The 18,210-nt window shown below is 43.0% G+C and overlaps 1 protein-coding gene across 1 annotated transcript in view; it reads left to right on the top strand.

The window, feature by feature from the left end:
• LOC310773199 (enteropeptidase-like) overlaps positions 1-17,862 on the top strand; it is a gene marked incomplete at both ends in the record, with an annotated part of 66,079 nt that extends 48,217 nt beyond the window's left edge. Inside the window, 4 exons of the mRNA XM_083633097.1 lie at positions 2,822-2,917; positions 17,068-17,207; positions 17,513-17,567; positions 17,714-17,862. Coding sequence (XP_083489223.1) covers positions 2,822-2,917; positions 17,068-17,207; positions 17,513-17,567; positions 17,714-17,862 — 440 coding nt within the window. The remainder of the gene's footprint in view (positions 1-2,821; positions 2,918-17,067; positions 17,208-17,512; positions 17,568-17,713) is intronic.
• Positions 17,863-18,210: the final 348 nt, after the last annotated feature.

The following is an 18,210-nucleotide window of genomic DNA, read 5'->3' as shown; positions in this document are numbered from 1 at the left end:
GTTCCTCAGTCTGTTCAGGATGATCCGCAGCATTACTTTGCTAGCGTGACAGATGAGGCTGATGGTTCTGTAGTTTTGGCACTGCCTTGAATTTCCTTTCTTGGGTAGTTGGGGATGGGGATAATCAGAGATTGGGTCCATTTTTGGGGCCACTGCTTGGTTTCCCATATCTTTTGGCAGATGTGTGTCAGTGCTATTATACTTATTTGCCCCCCATGCCTCCAAAGCTCTGCTGGGATGTTATCGATGCCTGGTGATTTGCCCATTTTTAGGCTCTTTACTGCCTCCTCTACTTCGGCTTGCAGTATTGGTGCATCCTCACAGTCACTGCTGGACTGCATGGCCTTGGTTATTATGTTGGGGTCTGGTGTTATTGCAAAGTTGTATAGTTCCTGACAATACTCAGTCCATCGATTGGTTATTTCTGCTTTTTCGGTTAATAGTGATCCATGCTTGTCTTCTATTATTGTGGCTGTAGGTTGTTGTGTCCTTGTCAGTGTCCTTAGTGTTGTGTAAGCTGCTTTGCTGTTGCCCTGTCGTATCCCTGCATCTATGTTTTCACACTGGTCTGTGATCCACTTCTCCTTTGCTTTCCTCATCATCCTCCTGATATTTCTATTCACAGAGGTATGCAGCTTTGCTGCCTCTGGGTCATCCTTCTTCGTCTTTTTGAGGGTCCTTCTAAGGTCACATTGATCTAGGATGTCATCAGTGACCCATGGTTTGTTTTTCTTCCTGTCCTTCCCGAGTACTTCCGTTGCTGTTTCTATAAGTGCTTTCTCTATGTTGTCTGTCAGTGAGTCTATGTCTTGTAGTAAGTTAAGTGTTGCAAATTTTCCTCCTATGTTTGCCTCAAATATTCTTGCAACTTGTGGATCTTTCAGTCTGTCTAGACTAAATCTGATGCGTGGGTTATTGTGTTTCTTTTGAGTCTTCAGTCTGAGTTTGAGTGTCATCAGTACCATGTCGTGGTCACTTCCAATGTCCGCACCAGGAAAAGTTCTGGTTCGGGCTTTGTTGATGCTTGATTTGAACCTTTGTGGGGTGAGTATGTAGTCGATTTGGTTATGTGTCTTTCCGTTCGGCGCATGCCATGTTGTTCTGCGGGAGATTTTATGTGGGAACAGCGTGTTGGCTACGGTGAGGTTATGGCTTTTAGCGAAGTCCAGAAGTCGCAATCCTCTGTCGTTCGTTTCGCCTAGACCAAAACGTCCTGCTGTTCCTCCCCAGTGGTCATATGCATCGGTATCTATTTTGGCGTTCCAGTCGCCTTGGATGACAAGAAAGTCCTTCTTGGGTGTCTTCTTGATGGTGTTCTCTAGCTCCTCGTAGAAAGTTTCAACTACTTCATCGTCATAGTCCGTCGTTGGGGCATACACTTGAATGATGGTTATGTTCAGGGGCCGTGCTGCGATCCGGATGCTGATGAGCCTGCTGGATATAGGCGTGCAGCTGATGACTGAGTTTATTTTGTTTTTGTTTACAATAAAGCCAACTCCATGTTGGTGTCTACCATCCTCTCCGCTGTACCATAGCTTGTGGCCTTCTTCTGTGGTGGTCTCACCACAGCTAGTCCACCTGACCTCAGCCAGTCCAAGGATGTCCCATCTGTATCTGTCTAGTTCATGGGTCAGTTCCCTCACTTTCCCGCAGGCATACAGTGTGCGAACATTCCATGTCCCAATAATGGTGTCATTGTTTGGGAGGCTGAGTGTTGATGTTGTTGGTGTTGGTCTTGGTCTTGTCCCAGTAGTAAACTTGTCGCCCCCACCCTGGGGCAAGGCAGTGGGTAGCGCGGTCGTTAGTGATGTTTTTCCGGGCCTCGACCGATCCAGCATGTAGATACTTGACTGTTTTTCCATCATGACATTTCATTAGGCAAATACGCTTGGTGGTGCCTATCTCCTCTCCAAGCTCTCACCAGGGGGCCGGAGACCCCCTGGCTACCCTTGTCTAGTTTAGCCTGCCGGTCGAAGCAGTTTACCGTGGTGTGGCCGCAGAAAACTCTGCTACTTGGAGCCATAGACAGGAGCTGGGTGCTGGTGAGGTCCAGTAAGGTTTCAACCAGCACTAGTGCTAGTGCACCAGTGCTGCGACCGTATCAACCTTAAAGGTAGTACCTCTCCCTTCCACACCCCGAACACCACTTGTACTTGTACTATGTTGTAAACGGAGTCCACAGCACAAGAATTTCACACGTGATACTTGTACCATGGAGTGACAATAAAAATCTTGAAATCTTGAATCTTGAAGCAGGTAGCCCAGCCAGAAGAACATTGCAGTAGTCCAGGCGAGAGATGACCAGTGCCTGTACCAGGAGTTGTGTTGCTTCCCTTGTGAGAAACCGACGGATTTTGCGGATGTTGTACAGGGAGAACCTACAGGAGCGGGCAGTTGCTGCGATGTAGGCTGAGTTGGACAGCTGATTGTCAAGGATCACTCCAAGGTTCTTAGCTGTTTGAGAGGGAAACACCGTAGTGTTGTCAATGGATATGGAAAGATCGGTGAGGGGACAGTCTTTCCCGGGGAGGAAGAGTAGCTCTGTCTTACATCTCCATGGCAATGATAAAACGTAATGCCGGAACCCCGGTTCGCGCTGTGTAAAATTATTTTCTGTGTAAAAAGGCAACGCTGACTCATTTGCGGGTCCTCGTAACGACAATATTGTGGGATCTCTGTGTAAAAGTGGCTAAAGTGTGTGTTAAAGTGTGTATTAAAGTGTGTGTGTGTGTGTGTGTACGTGCGTGCGTGCGTGCGTGCTTACGTGCTTGTGTGTGTGTGTGTGTGTGTGTGTGTGTGTGTGTGTGTATGTGTTGTGTAGCGGGGGTCCAGTCGGTGTGTTTGCCTCGGGATGGACAGCAGTTTGAAGCCGGAAGGAATTGTTTCATCGCCGGATGGGGAAGAGACGCTGAGCAAGGTGAGCAACTCTGAACACCTGTATCACTCTTAAGCCCATGGCACACCAATCAAACATTGTTGGATAATGTTTGATTGGTGTAACCTGATGCTGCCAAATGGATGTAGGTTGCTTCACATTTGTTTCACAACCTACATCCATCTGGAATCTGCCAAGCTACACTGCTGAAGAGGGCGGTCACTTTTTTCAAGCTACTTGGCAGGTGATTGCATGGACCGTCTGTCTATCATTGTCTGGGCGTGCCAACGCCAACCAATCAGATTGACTTGCCTTCATGACGTAGCCAGTGGCGGCTCCAGGGGGGGCTAGGGGGGGCTTGAGCCCCCCCTGAAATTAGCCAAGCCCCCCCTAAGCCCCCCTCTGGAAATTTCTTTGGAGAAAAACAAAACCTTAATTTATAACAACTAAACTAGGCTAATACACTCAGACCACAAGGCCACTGAGCTGGTTTTGATAAAAGTATCAAATCGCCTGTTGTCCAGCTCAGTCACTATACAGCAGTGATACTCAACTGGCGGCCCGCGGGCCACATGCGGCCCCGTGTGGCCCGCGATGGAATTGCAATTTTCTTTTTCTTTTTTTTTTACAGTGCACCTGAACGCAACATGCAAGATACCCGCTGAATAAGTGTCCAAATGTTCATGTCATTCTGGCCAATACTCCACTTCTGTTATAGCATTTCAGTCTTTAATATGGAATATCTTTCAATAATCTATGATTTAGCTGCTAAATTGTCAAATACCGCCATCTGCTCGCTACCCAGGCACAGGTATGTACTTAATACCTCTCTTCTTACAGGCATTTTTCCAAAATCTCTAAAAACTGCAGTTGTTAAGCCCCTGCTAAAGAAGCGTAGCCTCGACCCCTCTATAATCAGCAACTACAGACCAATATCAAATCTTCCCTTTATTAGCAAAATACTCGAAAAAACTGTCTACCAACAACTCAATAGCTTTCTATCCTCCAATGACCTCCTAGATCCCTTCCAATCAGGCTTCCGACCCCATTATAGCACCGAAACTGCGCTTATCAGAGTTATAAATGACATCCGAATGAACACTGATTCAGGTAAAATCTCAATCTTAGTGTTACTAGACCTCAGCGCTGCCTTTGACACGGTTGACCACGAAATTCTACTGGACAGACTGGAAAACTGGGTCGGGCTTTCCGGCACGGTCCTAGAGTGGTTCAGATCTTATCTGCAAGACAGGAACTACTTTGTCTCCATTGGCAACTACACATCTGACCAAACCAAAATGACATGTGGGGTACCCCAAGGATCAATTTTAGGTCCTGTCCTATTTAACCTTTATATGCTCTCTCTAGGCCTAATTATGCAAAAAAACAAAATAGCTTACCATAGCTATGCAGATGACACCCAACTTTACATAGCCCTCTCATCGGATGACTATGCCCCCATAGAGACACTGTGTCAGTGCCTTGCGCAAATTAATGATTGGATGTGCCAGAATTTTCTCCAACTTAATAAAGACAAAACAGAGATAATTGTCTTCGGCAAAAAAGAAGATAGGCTCAAAGTTACTGCTCACCTCGAATCCCTATCTTTGAAGCCAAAGGACCAGGTAAAAAATCTTGGCATTATTATTGACTCTGATCTAAATTTCAACTCCCACATCAAGCTTATAAGAAAATCTGCCTTCTATCATCTAAAAAATATAGCAAGGATTAGAGGCTATATGTCCAAACAAGATCTTGAAAAACTAATTCATGCTTTCATTTCTAGCAGGCTAGACTACTGCAACAGTCTTTTCAATGGTCTTCCCAAAAAAGCTATTAAACAACTACAGCTCATTCAGAATGCGGCTGCTAGAGTTCTAACAAGAACCAAGAAAGCTGAACACATTACACCAGTTCTCAAATCCCTGCATTGGCTGCCAGTAAATCTTAGAATAGACTTTAAAATTCTGCTAATAGTTTACAAATCTCTCAACGGGTCAGGCCCACACTACATCTCTGAAATGCTTCTACACTATGAACCATCCAGATCCCTGAGATCTTCAGGCACTGGTCTACTAATTGTCCCGAGGACCAAATCAAAACATGGTGAAGCCGCGTTCTCCCACTATGCCTCTCATAACTGGAACAAACTCCCTGAACACATTAGATCTGCCCCTACTCTGCCTATTTTTAAATCCAAGCTAAAGACCTTTATGTTTACTCTTGCCTGCTACTAAACTACTGCCTCTCTCCAGCCCGGCAGAATAAACCTGTATTCGGCCTGTAATTTTTAATTTTTTTTCCTGTACATTTCCAACAAATGGACTGTACATGTAATAATAATACTGAAGAATGCCTTGTAACTTATTTAAAACAGAAATAATGTTTCATGTTTGTTAATTTGAGTATATATTCTAACTAAAACTGTCGGCTGCTTTGCTGCTTGTTTTTTCGATTATTTTTTTGTAAAGCACCTTGAATTGCCTTTGTGTATGAAAGGTGCTATATAAATAAATTTGACTTGACTTGACTTGTGTGTGTGTGTGTGTGTGTGTGTGTGTGTGTGTGTGTGTGTATGTGTGTGTGAGTGTGAGAGTGCGCGTATATCTTCTCAATCTTCTCTAGCTCTGTAAATATGGCACTTTAAGTTCTAATAATCTTTATCTCGCCAAAAGTACACTAGACTTTGGAGAAAACTGTTTGTCCCTTGTTCTGGTTTGGCTGCAGGTGCGGTGGTCCAGAGAATATGAAGGAAAGCTGACAGAATAGACTCGCTCACTGCATAATAATTTAAGGAAGACTCCTTAGACTGAGACTTGCGAAAATATAATTTTCTTTTATTTACCCATAAAGTGCTCGGTGCTCATAGTGAAAATAAAAAAGCAAACGTTTCGGTCCTAGGACCTTCGTCAGTGCTTGGTATGTGGATCACAGACAGACAATGGCTCTTATAGAGTTCTAGGTAGATTCAGCTCAGGTGCTGAGAATCATTAATCAAAATCATCACCATGGTGATGGGGTGTGGACTAATTACAAAGAGACTAAAGCTATGCAGTTTTTGACCCAGGCTATACAAATCATGAAATAGATTGTACATGTATATGTGTTCACATTCTTAATACACAAAACACATTTCAACAGGAAGTTTTACATTGATAAGTTCATATTCTTAGTACAAAAACATTTCATCATGAATAAGTATACAAAGGTCCTATAGGTAGCATTGGAGGGAGAGATCTTCATTCATGCCCCCTGGGTTAACAGACTGCAAATAATATATCCATCTAGATTCAGTTTGAAGGAGTTTAGTTTCTAGATCACCACCTCTTCTAGATTTCTTAACTTGTTCAATTATTATGAAAGACAGATCTGCTCTGGAGTGACCGGCTTCCATGAAATGTCTGGCAATGGGAGACTTAATGTCCTTACGTCTGATGGCACTCATATGTTCTATAATACGTGTGCAAACTGGTCTGGAAGTTTTGCCTACATACTGGAGATTACATTTACAGGAAATCATGTAGACTACATTAGATGAACTACAATTGACAAATTGTCTGATAGTGTATTGTTTGTTAGTCACTGCACTTTTGAATGTGTTAATTTTCTTTGAATATTTACATGCTACACAGTGTGTGCAAGGGTAGAAGCCGGTGACTCCATCCAGCCTCCCCGTGTGTTGCTGGGGCGGTATGTAACAGTCTGCTTTCACCATATAGTCTCTGATGCTTTGAGATCTATAGTTGCAGAAAAGAGGAGGATCAGTAAACAATTTAGCACATTCAGGATCAGCTGACAAAACGTGCCAATGTTTCTCTATGACACTACGTACATCATTGCTCAGAGGATTAAAAGTGGTGATGCAGGCACATGAATGTTTCTTTTTGGTCTGCACAACCTGGTTCTGATTGTCCAATTTGGTTAAAGCAGTGTCAAGCCATTTTTTAGGGTAACCTCTCTCAACAAAATCTTTGTACATGATATCTCTCTCTTTTACAAAATCTGATTCACTACTGCAGATTCGTTGGTAACACTTTACAATACTGGTGCAAACATGTGCATGAATGCATGCTTAACTCATGATGAATTAAGCCATTAATTGATGCTTACCGCATCATCAACTAATGAAAGGTATGTTTGATGAACACACCGAGTCATATATGAATTACTATTAATTAAGTAGGCTATGCCTATATCATCATAGTTAATTCCTCATCAACACATACATCAACACACTGTGTTCAATAATACCGTAATTCATGTGTTAATTACCACTATTAATGTCACTTTTCCCCAACCAATCTGCATTTTCCTTCCTTCTTAGCTATGTTTTATTCCTGCTGTAATTTGCCCTGTTTTTAATATGTATTTATGTTCTTATTACGTGAAACTGTTTTTATATGCACTGTAAGGCGACCTTGGGTGTTCTGAAAGGCGCCTCTAAATAAAATGTACTATCGACATCCAGCTCCCTGCAACTGGAACTTTAGCGTTAGCAGACCGCAATGCCGATAGCCCACATCAGAATCAGCTGAGCGAGGCGGTGTGCAGCGTGTCAGGGACCGGCTGGATCTAACCTCTCCCAGCCATTAGCTCGTTCATCATGGGCATTCCTTCCTCTTCGAAGCTTGGTCCACTGCAGGGACACAGAACATGTGGCCGGTGTTTTGTGCCTATCTTACCGGGTGTCTACCGCGTTGATACCAGCGGTGGAAATGGGCCATGCACGACCCAGGCCAGCCATCCCCTACCACTACCCAGGCTAAGAGCCTCTCTCCCGGCCCGACACCCAGGGCAGCCCCCCTACTACCACCACCCATCCAGTCGCCTGCAACCGGGAAATCGATTGAGTTTCCCCCGTTGCATAACGAAGACGGGATGCGCTAGTCACGCTCCTCCTTGTCCGAGCTAGCCTAGCCCGTCACGTGAACTCACATTTCATTTCCAAATGAAATGTGAGTTCACGTGACGCAGCTGTGCTGTAGTCTATGATACTATCAGTAGGCTATCATTCTGATTACTTGTTACTAGTGTAGTAGTGTAGGCTACGCTATTTTATGGAGGCTCCTCTCGTGGCTCAGGCTGATCGAGTGATTGATGCTTGGTGCTCACGGGTAAACTCAAATTGACAGTAGCCTAAAAGAGGCTTGCCCATATGGGTTTACCCAATCTGGCATCCGTTTACCCAATCTGGCATCTGAGTGAGCGTGCTATTACTGGGCCACTGTCAAGGTATCCACGAGAAAACATATTGTTTCCGGCCAAGACTTTCAGAATAAAAGTCTAAATTCATGTTGTAACCAGCTACGCAGTACTGCGCTCTGCGTGCTTTTATTTTTGATGGCAGGCTGAGGCAACGTAAGTAATTGTTTGTGTGCCATGTCTTTCTTGACACTTATTCTCGTGGTCGAGAGCAACCAGGTGGTTTGCACAAGGTGGTGGTCGTTTTGCAAATATCAGCAGCCTCCGTGTTCTTATTCTACGAAGAGTACAAACTGCAAAGCCTAAGAGTCGGTCACAGTGGTGGTGGCAGTGTCGAATGGATATCAATCGCAAGAGGAACGAGCGGGTTTGTTAGAGTTTCAGGTAGCTAGCCGTAGCAAGTTAGCTTTAGCAATTTAGCTAGCTTGTGGCATAGCTAGCTTGCTTGTTGTGTGTGCGTGCATGGTGGAGACCTGTCGCTACAGTCACGTTGGTTCGGGAAGTGAAGAGCAACACAAGTGAAAAAGGACGAGAGATGGAAGTTGGAGTTGGACCCGCTGGAGAGATCGAGCAACGCGGGCCGTGGGGAGGAGAGGGGAGAGGCCAGACTGTTTTCCCCGAGCTGATACAGACAAGGGGCACTGGAGAGCGAGTCCTTGCTCCAGGGAAGAATGGACATGTTCACAAACTTGATAATTAAATGTGCTTTTATAACTCCAATGATGGTCTTCACTGATTACCTATATATTTTGAATTGTTCTCATGACTGGAATGCATGCAATTGTGTTGCTATACTGTATAAAAGTGATTTCATGATCAGCATCCATCTACATTAGCTAATGATTTGTGAGGATATCATTATGTCGTGACTTTACAATATGTGGCACAAAACTATTAATTAATACATAAGTATGTCGTGACTTTACTATATGTGGCACATAACAATTAATTAATACATACGTATGTCGTGACTTTACTATATGTGGCACATAACTATTAATTCATACATAATGATATAGGCACTTGTGAGGCACAACACTTAACTCATACATATATATGAAATAATAATAAGTAAACCCAGCCCCCAGTGACCTGCTCTCAGACAGACCCTGCTCACTAGTCAACAGGTCTGAGAGCAGGTCACGTGGGGCTGGGTTTACCCGTGGTAGTAGGGGGGCTGCCCTGGGTGTCGGGCCGGGAGAGAGGCTCTTAGCCTGGGTAGTGGTAGGGGGTGGCTGGCCTGCTGGGTCCTGCATTTAGACACCCGGTAAGATAGGCACAAAACACCGGCCACATGTTCTGTGGACCAAGCTTCGAAGAGGAAGGAATGCCCATGATGAACAAGGTAATGGCTGGGAGAGGTTAGATCCAGCCGGTCCCTGACACGCTGCACACCGCCTCGCTCAGCTGGTTCTGATGTGGGCTATCGGCATTGCGGTCTGGTAACGCTAAAGTTCCGGTTGCAGGGAGCTTGATGTCGATAGTGGTAATTAACACATGAATTACGGTATTATTGAACACAGTGTGTTAATGTATGTGTTGATGAGGAATTAACTATGATGATATAGGCATAGCCTAATTAATTAATAGTAATTCATATATGACTCGGTGTGTTCATCAAACATACCTTTCATTAGTTGATGATGCGGTAAGCATCAATTAATGGCTTAATTCATCATGAGTTAAGCATGCATTCATGCACATGTTTGCACCAGTATTGTAAAGTGTTACCGATTCGTTTTATTCTGAGGAATTGAGAATACGGTAAGCCTTTTTTCAAAGCGGGGGGGTGTGCACTGGTGGCATGTAATAGACTGTTCTTGTCTGTAGGCTTGGTGTAGAGAGTAGTGGATAATTTACCTTCCTGTAATAGTACACGGGTGTCTAGAAACGGGATTTCACTTCTGCTAAACTCCATGTTGAATTTGATGGTGGGGATCAGATTATTCAAATAGGACACAAATCTATGTAGCTCTTCCTCGGTTCCCTGCCAGATAAGACAAATGTCATCAATATATCTCTTAAATAACAACATGTTGTGAATAAAAGGATTATTGTTCCATACTGAATTATGTTCTAGAAAGCCCAAGGCAATGCCTGCATAATCTGGACTGAAAACTGAACCCATTGGTGCCCCCTGCAGTTGAAGATAATAGGAGTTTTCAAATAGGAAATAGTTTTTGTGTAGAATCATGGATGTCATTTCCACCAAGAAGTTGGTTGGAGGTATCAGTACCTCCCTTGAATCTAGGAAGAATCTTAAAGATTCCATGCCTAAATCATGAGGGATATTTGTGTAAAGGGAGACCACATCTAGAGTAACCAAAAAAATGTTGTTGGCCGTGGGGTTAGGGATATTTACCTCAGAAAGCTGTTGGATAAAATCTCCTGTATCCCTTAAATAAGAGGGTAATTTGGTTACAATAGGTCTCATATGGCGATCAACAAACTGTGAGGGGCTCTGTAAGGCTATCATTGGAAGCCACTATAGGTCTGCCTGGAGGATGAGAAAGAGATTTGTGAATTTTAGGGACACAGTAAAACAAAGGAACAGAAGGATTATCTTTAGTTAGAAATTTACACTCTGTGTTATACAGCCCTCTAGTAAAGAATCCTGGAGGAAGCTGTCAATTTCCTTCTTAAAAGCAAGTGTGGGATCTTTGTCCAATTTCATATAGCAAGAAGTATTAGACAGTTGAGACAGAGCTATATTGACATAATCTATTCTGTTTAGTACACATAGACCACCACCTTTGTCGGCTGGACGATAAATGACATCTTTATTTTTGGACAATGTTATGAGCATATCACGTTCTGTTCTCCCCACATCTCTCTGTTTGTTGGTCTTTGTTAGATTGTCAATATCTTTATCTACCAATTTGATAAATGTGTCAATGGTAGAGTTATTGACTGGAGGACAAAATTTACTTTTGACTCTCAACGGGGGAGTGTTAGATGGTGAATATACTTGAACATTGTCTTTTCTATAGAAATATTTAAGTTTGATAGATCTATAGAATTTGAACATTTCAACTTTAAGTTTGAAAGGGTCAAGTTTGGGAGTAGGTACATAGGACAGACCTTTATTTAGGAGGCTTTGTGCAGGAGCTGTAAGGGGACTGTCCGACATGTTGTAGATCAGTCCCTGTCCTTCGGTCGTCGCTGGGATCGTCGTGGGTTGTTTCGAGCCTCGTTTGCCCCGGCGTCGTTTCTTCCGAATCTGGTCTGTCGCCGTGTCTCGTTGGACCTCGGTGGGCCTCGGTGAGTAGGGGCATGGACGTTGGGTCTTAATGGGCCTCGTTGATCTGAGGCCCGGTCGTCTTCTTCTAAAAAAGCCTGTTCAGAATCGGTGGGGTATTCTGATGCACTGGATTCTGAGGTGTAGGCTGCCTCCCGGAAGTGTACTTGTTTTTTGTATCTCACATCAGGGTTGTTGAGTCTCCACGGGTAGACCTTGTTGTCACGATAATCATAAGTGTCTCTTTTGAATTTTTTGATTTTCATCTTAAGTTGTTGCTCTCTGTATTTGTCCGTGTCCATGGTGATGTTTTCTTGTAGGGTTTGAAGAGCGGGGGCATCCATAATCTTAATAATTTCACACTTCGTTTCTTCGATCTCATTTTTTGTTTTTAACAGATCTTGTTGTGTGTGTTCTATGATGAGTACCATCAAGTCCAGGGATGCTTTATTAAGCATCTCGCCAAAAGTAACCATGTAGATTCCCACTATGAGGTCAGTTTATCAAAATGACGCCTGTACGCAAATCTGATTTTCATTGTCGGAGATTGAGCTCCTAGCAGCCAGACAAGCCAGACTTCCGGTTGCTCTGGGCAACTTAACATCGTCATACGGGGAAAATTATCCGATGAACTGATCTTTGCAGCTCTGTGTTGATTAGCTAATGTTTCCATAGCATTTCGATTAACGTTATGATTTATTTCCTTTCGGAACAAATGTTGGTTTAACAGATGAAATCTAACTGAAGCTTTGGCTACATTGTAACTTGCGTTTACCGGGCAGCCCAGCGCTGCTGCCTCTCAGTCTTGGGGGCTTTCTAACTAACGTTAGCCAGCTGTCTCGTCTCAACAGCTACGAGAAGAGGAGCTTGTGAACAACATCAACGTCAAAGCACTTCCCCGAGATATCCATATAAAAACTGTTAATGCCCACATATTTGCGCCGGTTTTGCGCCGTTAATAATATTATGTTAATATACACATATTATCAGTTTCGATGCATGAGGTAAGCATGTCGGGTTTGTCTAATTAATGTTCGCAGCTCGTCAATCAATGTAGGGAAATAAGGCTTGATGACTGAACTTCTCTTAAATTTCAAAGGAAGAAAAACAAGTTAAACAACAAACACCTGAATATATGTCAGGGGAAAACTGGAGGAGTAGTCCAGGTCCTTATGTATTTTCGTTCAAAAGTTTTGGAGTTTGTAAACTATACATTTTTCTTGCCCTTCAAACGGAGCCACAAGGGGTAGGGATTGAAAACAATCACCTACTGTAGGCAATGGGACACCACTCATAACTTCATTATTTTGGCCAACTGTGATAAAAAAGCTATTTGTGGTTCAGATTGATTGAAGTCTGCAGATTCGCATATATCGACTGTTTTCTTATCATATTGCATATTACCAGAAATTAATTAATAATTTTGTTAGATAATTTACTAATATTTGAATGATACTATTTTATTAGTTGGTTTGCTCAGGAGTAACTGGAAAACATGATTATAACAGTAGCTGTGTTTCCATTACAGTTTGTCGCAAAATAATTGCGATATTTCTACAATTTCGAAACAATGGACGGACGGCTAATGTCATTGAAACAACATGCACAATGCTCTGTAAAGGCTGTGTGTAAATAGCTACAGCTAAAGTGTTGTATCTTCATGTACATGACTTATTCTAAGCTCTTCTGTTTTCCTGAGATGTATAACGTTAACGCTACTTACTGGCGATCAGTTTGTTGTTAATGAGAGAGGAATGAGCAATAACATCAGCTAACGCTAAATGGTGAGAACCAATATGATTTAACGCTACTATTTAACGTTAAGGACTAGTGAATTTGAACATTTATTTATCAGTGCATTTACCAGTTTATTTATCAGATGTTTGCTTGCTTTTGTGAGAATAAACTGAGGAAAGATGGCCTTGTGCTGGTGTTGAATTTAAATCTGAATCATGTATCGCAGATAATCGCTCATTCTCCGTCGTCTGGTCAGAGGCACGGTTGGATACAATGATAAGATGGTGCTGATATAAATTAATATAAAGATGTTGATGTTGGAACGCGAAAGGGAGCTGACCAACCCTGGAGGCCAGACAGGGCCGGTTCCAGAACAAGATGACTAGGGATGCATCCTAGGAAGGGGTGCAGATGCCCGGCCAAAGGCGGCCGGCCGAGTGGGCATGTCAAATTTTTCATGTTAATTTGACATGTTATTTTACTAAATAATGCATTTTACCATCATTTCAAGTAGAATGATACCACCCAAGCAAGAATATCTCAAGTGTTTCAAGTGCTTTACTGAAATATTTGGACCATATAATGATAATACAATTATCTCAACCTTAAAAGGTTACATATAGGTGCCAAAAACCCATAAATTCACATCAAAGAACAAAGAAAAACAACAATTATAATTCAAGTTTAAACAGTAAGTGTGCAGCTGCAGCATTTTTTTTTTTTTTTACTTTTCAACTGAGCATGCAGACAATTAAAATAAGGGTGCAATGCATGCTTTTGCACCCCCGTAGAACCGAGCCTGAGGCCAGAGGACGTCAGGTAGGCAGAGAAGAGAAAAAACAGCCTGGTAGCAGCCTTCAAATCTGAAAGCTTTAGGTTTATATTTATTGAAATGTTTTGATATGTAGCAATTCGGCACACACCATGTAGCATGTATTTCGATAATGGCATATAGCCCCGGTCCCAGCTGGTCCTCTAAAATTGAAAATCCAAATAAGCGTTATTTAGATAAGACCTCATAACGGGAATCTGCATTGTACAGACAAACATACAAATTTTGAAAGTAGATAAAGTACCATATTAACATTTGTAGAGCTAAAACTATCAGCATTAGCTAGCATCAGCTAATGCAAATGTATAGGCTAGCCTACAGTATGTAGGATAGTAGCCTATTCAAATTGATTGAGTTGATATTGTAGCTCCATAATATTCTTTTTGACATTTGATTCTGGCAATTGGGTTGCTTCATAATCGGGGCATTAAACGATCCCATGTGGTTTTCGCTGGGTCAGGTGTCCAAAAAGGTTCGTTTTTGTAGCTCCATAGTGACATTTCAGTGTTCCAGCTTTTGACACGGATCTGCTTGCAGCTCGGCTGGCGGGCTGGCTGGCTGGTGCTTGAAGTTGGCGGCCATACCGTGTATGTTCAAATCATCGCAAAATACCTAACCAATACTTACAAAAATAAATTAATGTCTTCTTTTAATGTCGATACAAAGGATCACTGGGTCGGAATGTTGAAACGCGCATTTCAGAACTCGATATTTGCAAAGATTGCTCTCCGTCTTCCACAAGCAGGAAGCCAGTGGCCGCAGCCAAACAAGACCAAACATACCACAGAAACATCTGCAAATTCATCAAGAAATGAATTCCACACAGCCAGAGCATCCTGAGTCCTTTGTATCGACATAAAACTCAGAAGTTGACGTTTGTTTGTAATGTCTGCCTCATTTGTGGCTGATTAATAGTGGTTTACTTTCAGCCCTTGGTGTTTAGCAGTGGGTGCTGTGCTGCTGCAGTCCGTGTGTGTATGTAGGTGCGCTCGTTGTAATTGACGCTGCGTCAAGCGGGCGGGGTCAGGCGTATTGAAACACACCCCCCCTTCGGGAAACGAGAGTGAAACTCATCGAGCATCCCCGAGAGTGAAAAGCATCCTTCCATCCTATGACTGACTGAGTGAGTGATGATCACTGAATTTCTCGCGAGTTGACCAGTGTGCTGGCGCACGTGGTAAAAACAAAGGGCCTAGAACACTTCCCTGTGTTCCCACTTCCCTGTGTTCATATCACTAAGCTGCGCGACACCAAAACACTACGGCTACTTCTTTCTGAGTGCTGCTGGCAACAGCGGACATGCCTATGAACAAAGAAGAAATTCAGTCAAATTAACCGACATATTTAACAAATAAACTCTTTATCCATACAACTACTAATGATATAATTGAATATACCAACCCGATCTCCCAAAAAATTGTAAAATAGCAACGTTTGTGGAGCAACGTTGCTATTTTACAATTTCGGCTCAGAAATTGTAAAATGGTAACATCTACAGCGGTGAGCGTGGTTTGGGCGTGGTTTACGGAGATTTTCTGTTTCTAACCCCTCCCCCTACCCTAACGCTAACCCTAAGATCTCAGAACGTTACCATTTTACAATTTTCGAGCCGAAATTGTAACATAGCAACGTTGCTCCAAAACGTTGCTATTATACAATTTTCTGTGAGACTGTGTTGGAATATACACGGAATGACAGTGCCAAATATCTTCTCTGCGTCTTATGCTATCGTAAGTGTCATTTTGCACATGATACCATCCAGTTTTGCACCAGGATCTGAGCGCAGACACAGGTATGGGCCATGCCAAACCAGACTTGATCTCACAAAATGCTTCTGCTATCGTCAGCATGCCGCAAATTCTTTGCGTGCACGCAATTTTAAGAGCACCTAAAAGCAGCTCTTAAACAGCTCTTAGTGCAAAAATACCCTGCTGCGCTTGAGTGCACCATTATTTTCCGCACTGCGCAGCGCAGTGCAGGGGAATTCCTTTTGGATACGTCTATCTATATGCACAATGTCCCATTAAAATACAAATGTCAGGACCAAATTCTGCTGCTAAAATTGGATAACAGATAACATATTCAGTGAGGCAATCAACTATTATTCACTGAAAAACTTATATCACATGTAAAGAGCCACAAACATGCTGCCTACTTGCAATAGTATTGTCAATCAAATGTCCCTGTTTCCCCATTGCAAACACGTTTCTATTTTCCAGTCAACAAAAGAACCCAAATTGCATCAAATCACAGATGTTTTTAACAGGTATATGATGCGATGGTTGTTGTGAGATCTCCAAATTACGCGTGGAGAGAATTACAGCATACTGTGTTGGGAATGCGAGACAGGAATCTGATTGGTTTGATTGATGCAATGCCCAGGCATTGACAGTCCATACCTGTGAATAGTTCTGGTGGTTAAGATCGCCCAAATCCTGTTTGCGCCGCGCGCAGGTGAAATTTTGCGGAGCACAGAGAATAGCAGATGACTTGGGAATGCCCATTAATTTGCGCTGCGTCCGGCACAAGCGCTAAATTACCATCTAAGCCACGATAGGGCCCAGTGTGTTGTAAACCAGAATATGGGACTATCTGGAGAAAACAAAACAAATGAAACATCTGAGCTGGCGATGTTGTTTTGTTGTGGAATGCGCAGTGCATGGAGACCTGCCTGGCTGCCTTGACTGAAGAGAGGTGACCATTCTTTGTGAATAGTATAGTATGCCTCATACTTTTATATTTTATTTCATGGCCAGATGTGGCCTTTCTTATCTCATGCAAGTCGAGCTGTATACGCTTTTGTCCCATGCGTGATGCCCTCGCCCTATGATTTATATTGACATTGAACATTTGTTTCACAAGCAAAGAATAATAACATTTTGTTCGGGGAGGGAATCATATTTTTCCAATCACTTGTGGAGGTTGAAGGAAAGATTTTGGTCAGAGAAGGGTCACAGCTTTTTATTTAAGATCGCTACAAAGCCCTCCAGTCTAAGTAAAATTATTTTCATACGCATTTTATGAAATGTCTATGGAAAAAAGAATGGTGGATGAAATCCCTGGTTCGTATGCCTAAACCGGAAGTGGCTGTGACTTTGCTCTCTATAAATTCAAAACAAATCACTTGTCGTACTGTATATCATGTGACATAGACAACCCTTCAGTTTCAGTCTGTCTCTCCAGGTTCTCTACCAGATGTTCTCCAGGAGGCCCAGGTTCCTCTGGTGAGCCAGGCTCAGTGCCAGGCCCAGTTACCAGAATATAACATCACCTCCAGCATGCTGTGTGCTGGCTGGGCCCAGGGAGGAGTCGACTCCTGCCAGGTATAACAGCTACACTGCCCTGCCCACCACAAGGGGGGGTTTGGATGGTTTGATGTGGACGTGTAGTGTGGCTAACTCTGGCACATTTACAGAAATGTTGATTAATGTGTGCTGTCCTTATAAATAAAAAACATAAATAAGCGAATCTCCTAAAATGTTGGCTTGTTTCTTTCAGTTTAAGTTTAAACTGTAAATTTTAATGTTAAGTGTAAAGTTTGATGTGTGTGTGTGTGTGTGTGTGTGTGTGTGTGTGTGTGTGTGTGTGTGTGTGCGCGCGTATGTGTGTGTGTGTGTGTTGTTTGCAGGGTGACTCTGGAGGTCCACTGCTGTGTGAGGAGGACACACACTGGATCCTGACCGGTCAGTCGAACACCCACACCCCCAACCCACCCACACACTCACACTACACACACACACACTCACCCACCCATGCACCCCACACACGCAAACATACAAATGCAAAAATAAATGAAGTGACGTTCTGTGTGCTGATTGGTTCCCGGCAGGTGTGACATCATTTGGGATTGGCTGTGGGCGACCTGAGAGACCTGGAGTCTACACCCGAGTCTCCTCCTTTACCTCCTGGATCGCCCACACCAGACGCTCCTCCTCCTCCAAGCGTGAACTTCAGTTTGTTGGATGGACTCTACGTTAAGGTTCTCTATAGCAGTAGTGGTTCTCAAAGTGGGGTCCAGGGACCCCCAGGGATCCTTGAAGGGGTTGCAGGAGGTCCCCAGCAACAGGGCAATAATTTAATTAACTATAATTCCATCCATAAGTAACACAATGACAGAATGTTGGTCATGGTTTCATACACTTTCTATAATAAAGGCAAAACAATCGTATCAAATGGGGGTCCATGGTCTAATTTGTGTCACTTTAGGGTCCTTGACATTAGTCAAATCAAGTTTATTTGTATAGCACATTTCATACACAGAGGCAATTCAAAGTGCTTCACATAAAATGGTTGACAGGAAAAGAAAAGAAGAGAGTAAAATGGACA

The sequence above is a fragment of the Poromitra crassiceps genome, assembly GCF_964638095.1.
Source record: "Poromitra crassiceps genome assembly, chromosome: 1".
NCBI classification, from domain to species: domain Eukaryota; kingdom Metazoa; phylum Chordata; class Actinopteri; order Beryciformes; family Melamphaidae; genus Poromitra; species Poromitra crassiceps.
The sequence above is the reverse complement of the archived record's forward strand: the minus strand, read 5'-3'. Positions and strand labels throughout refer to the sequence as shown.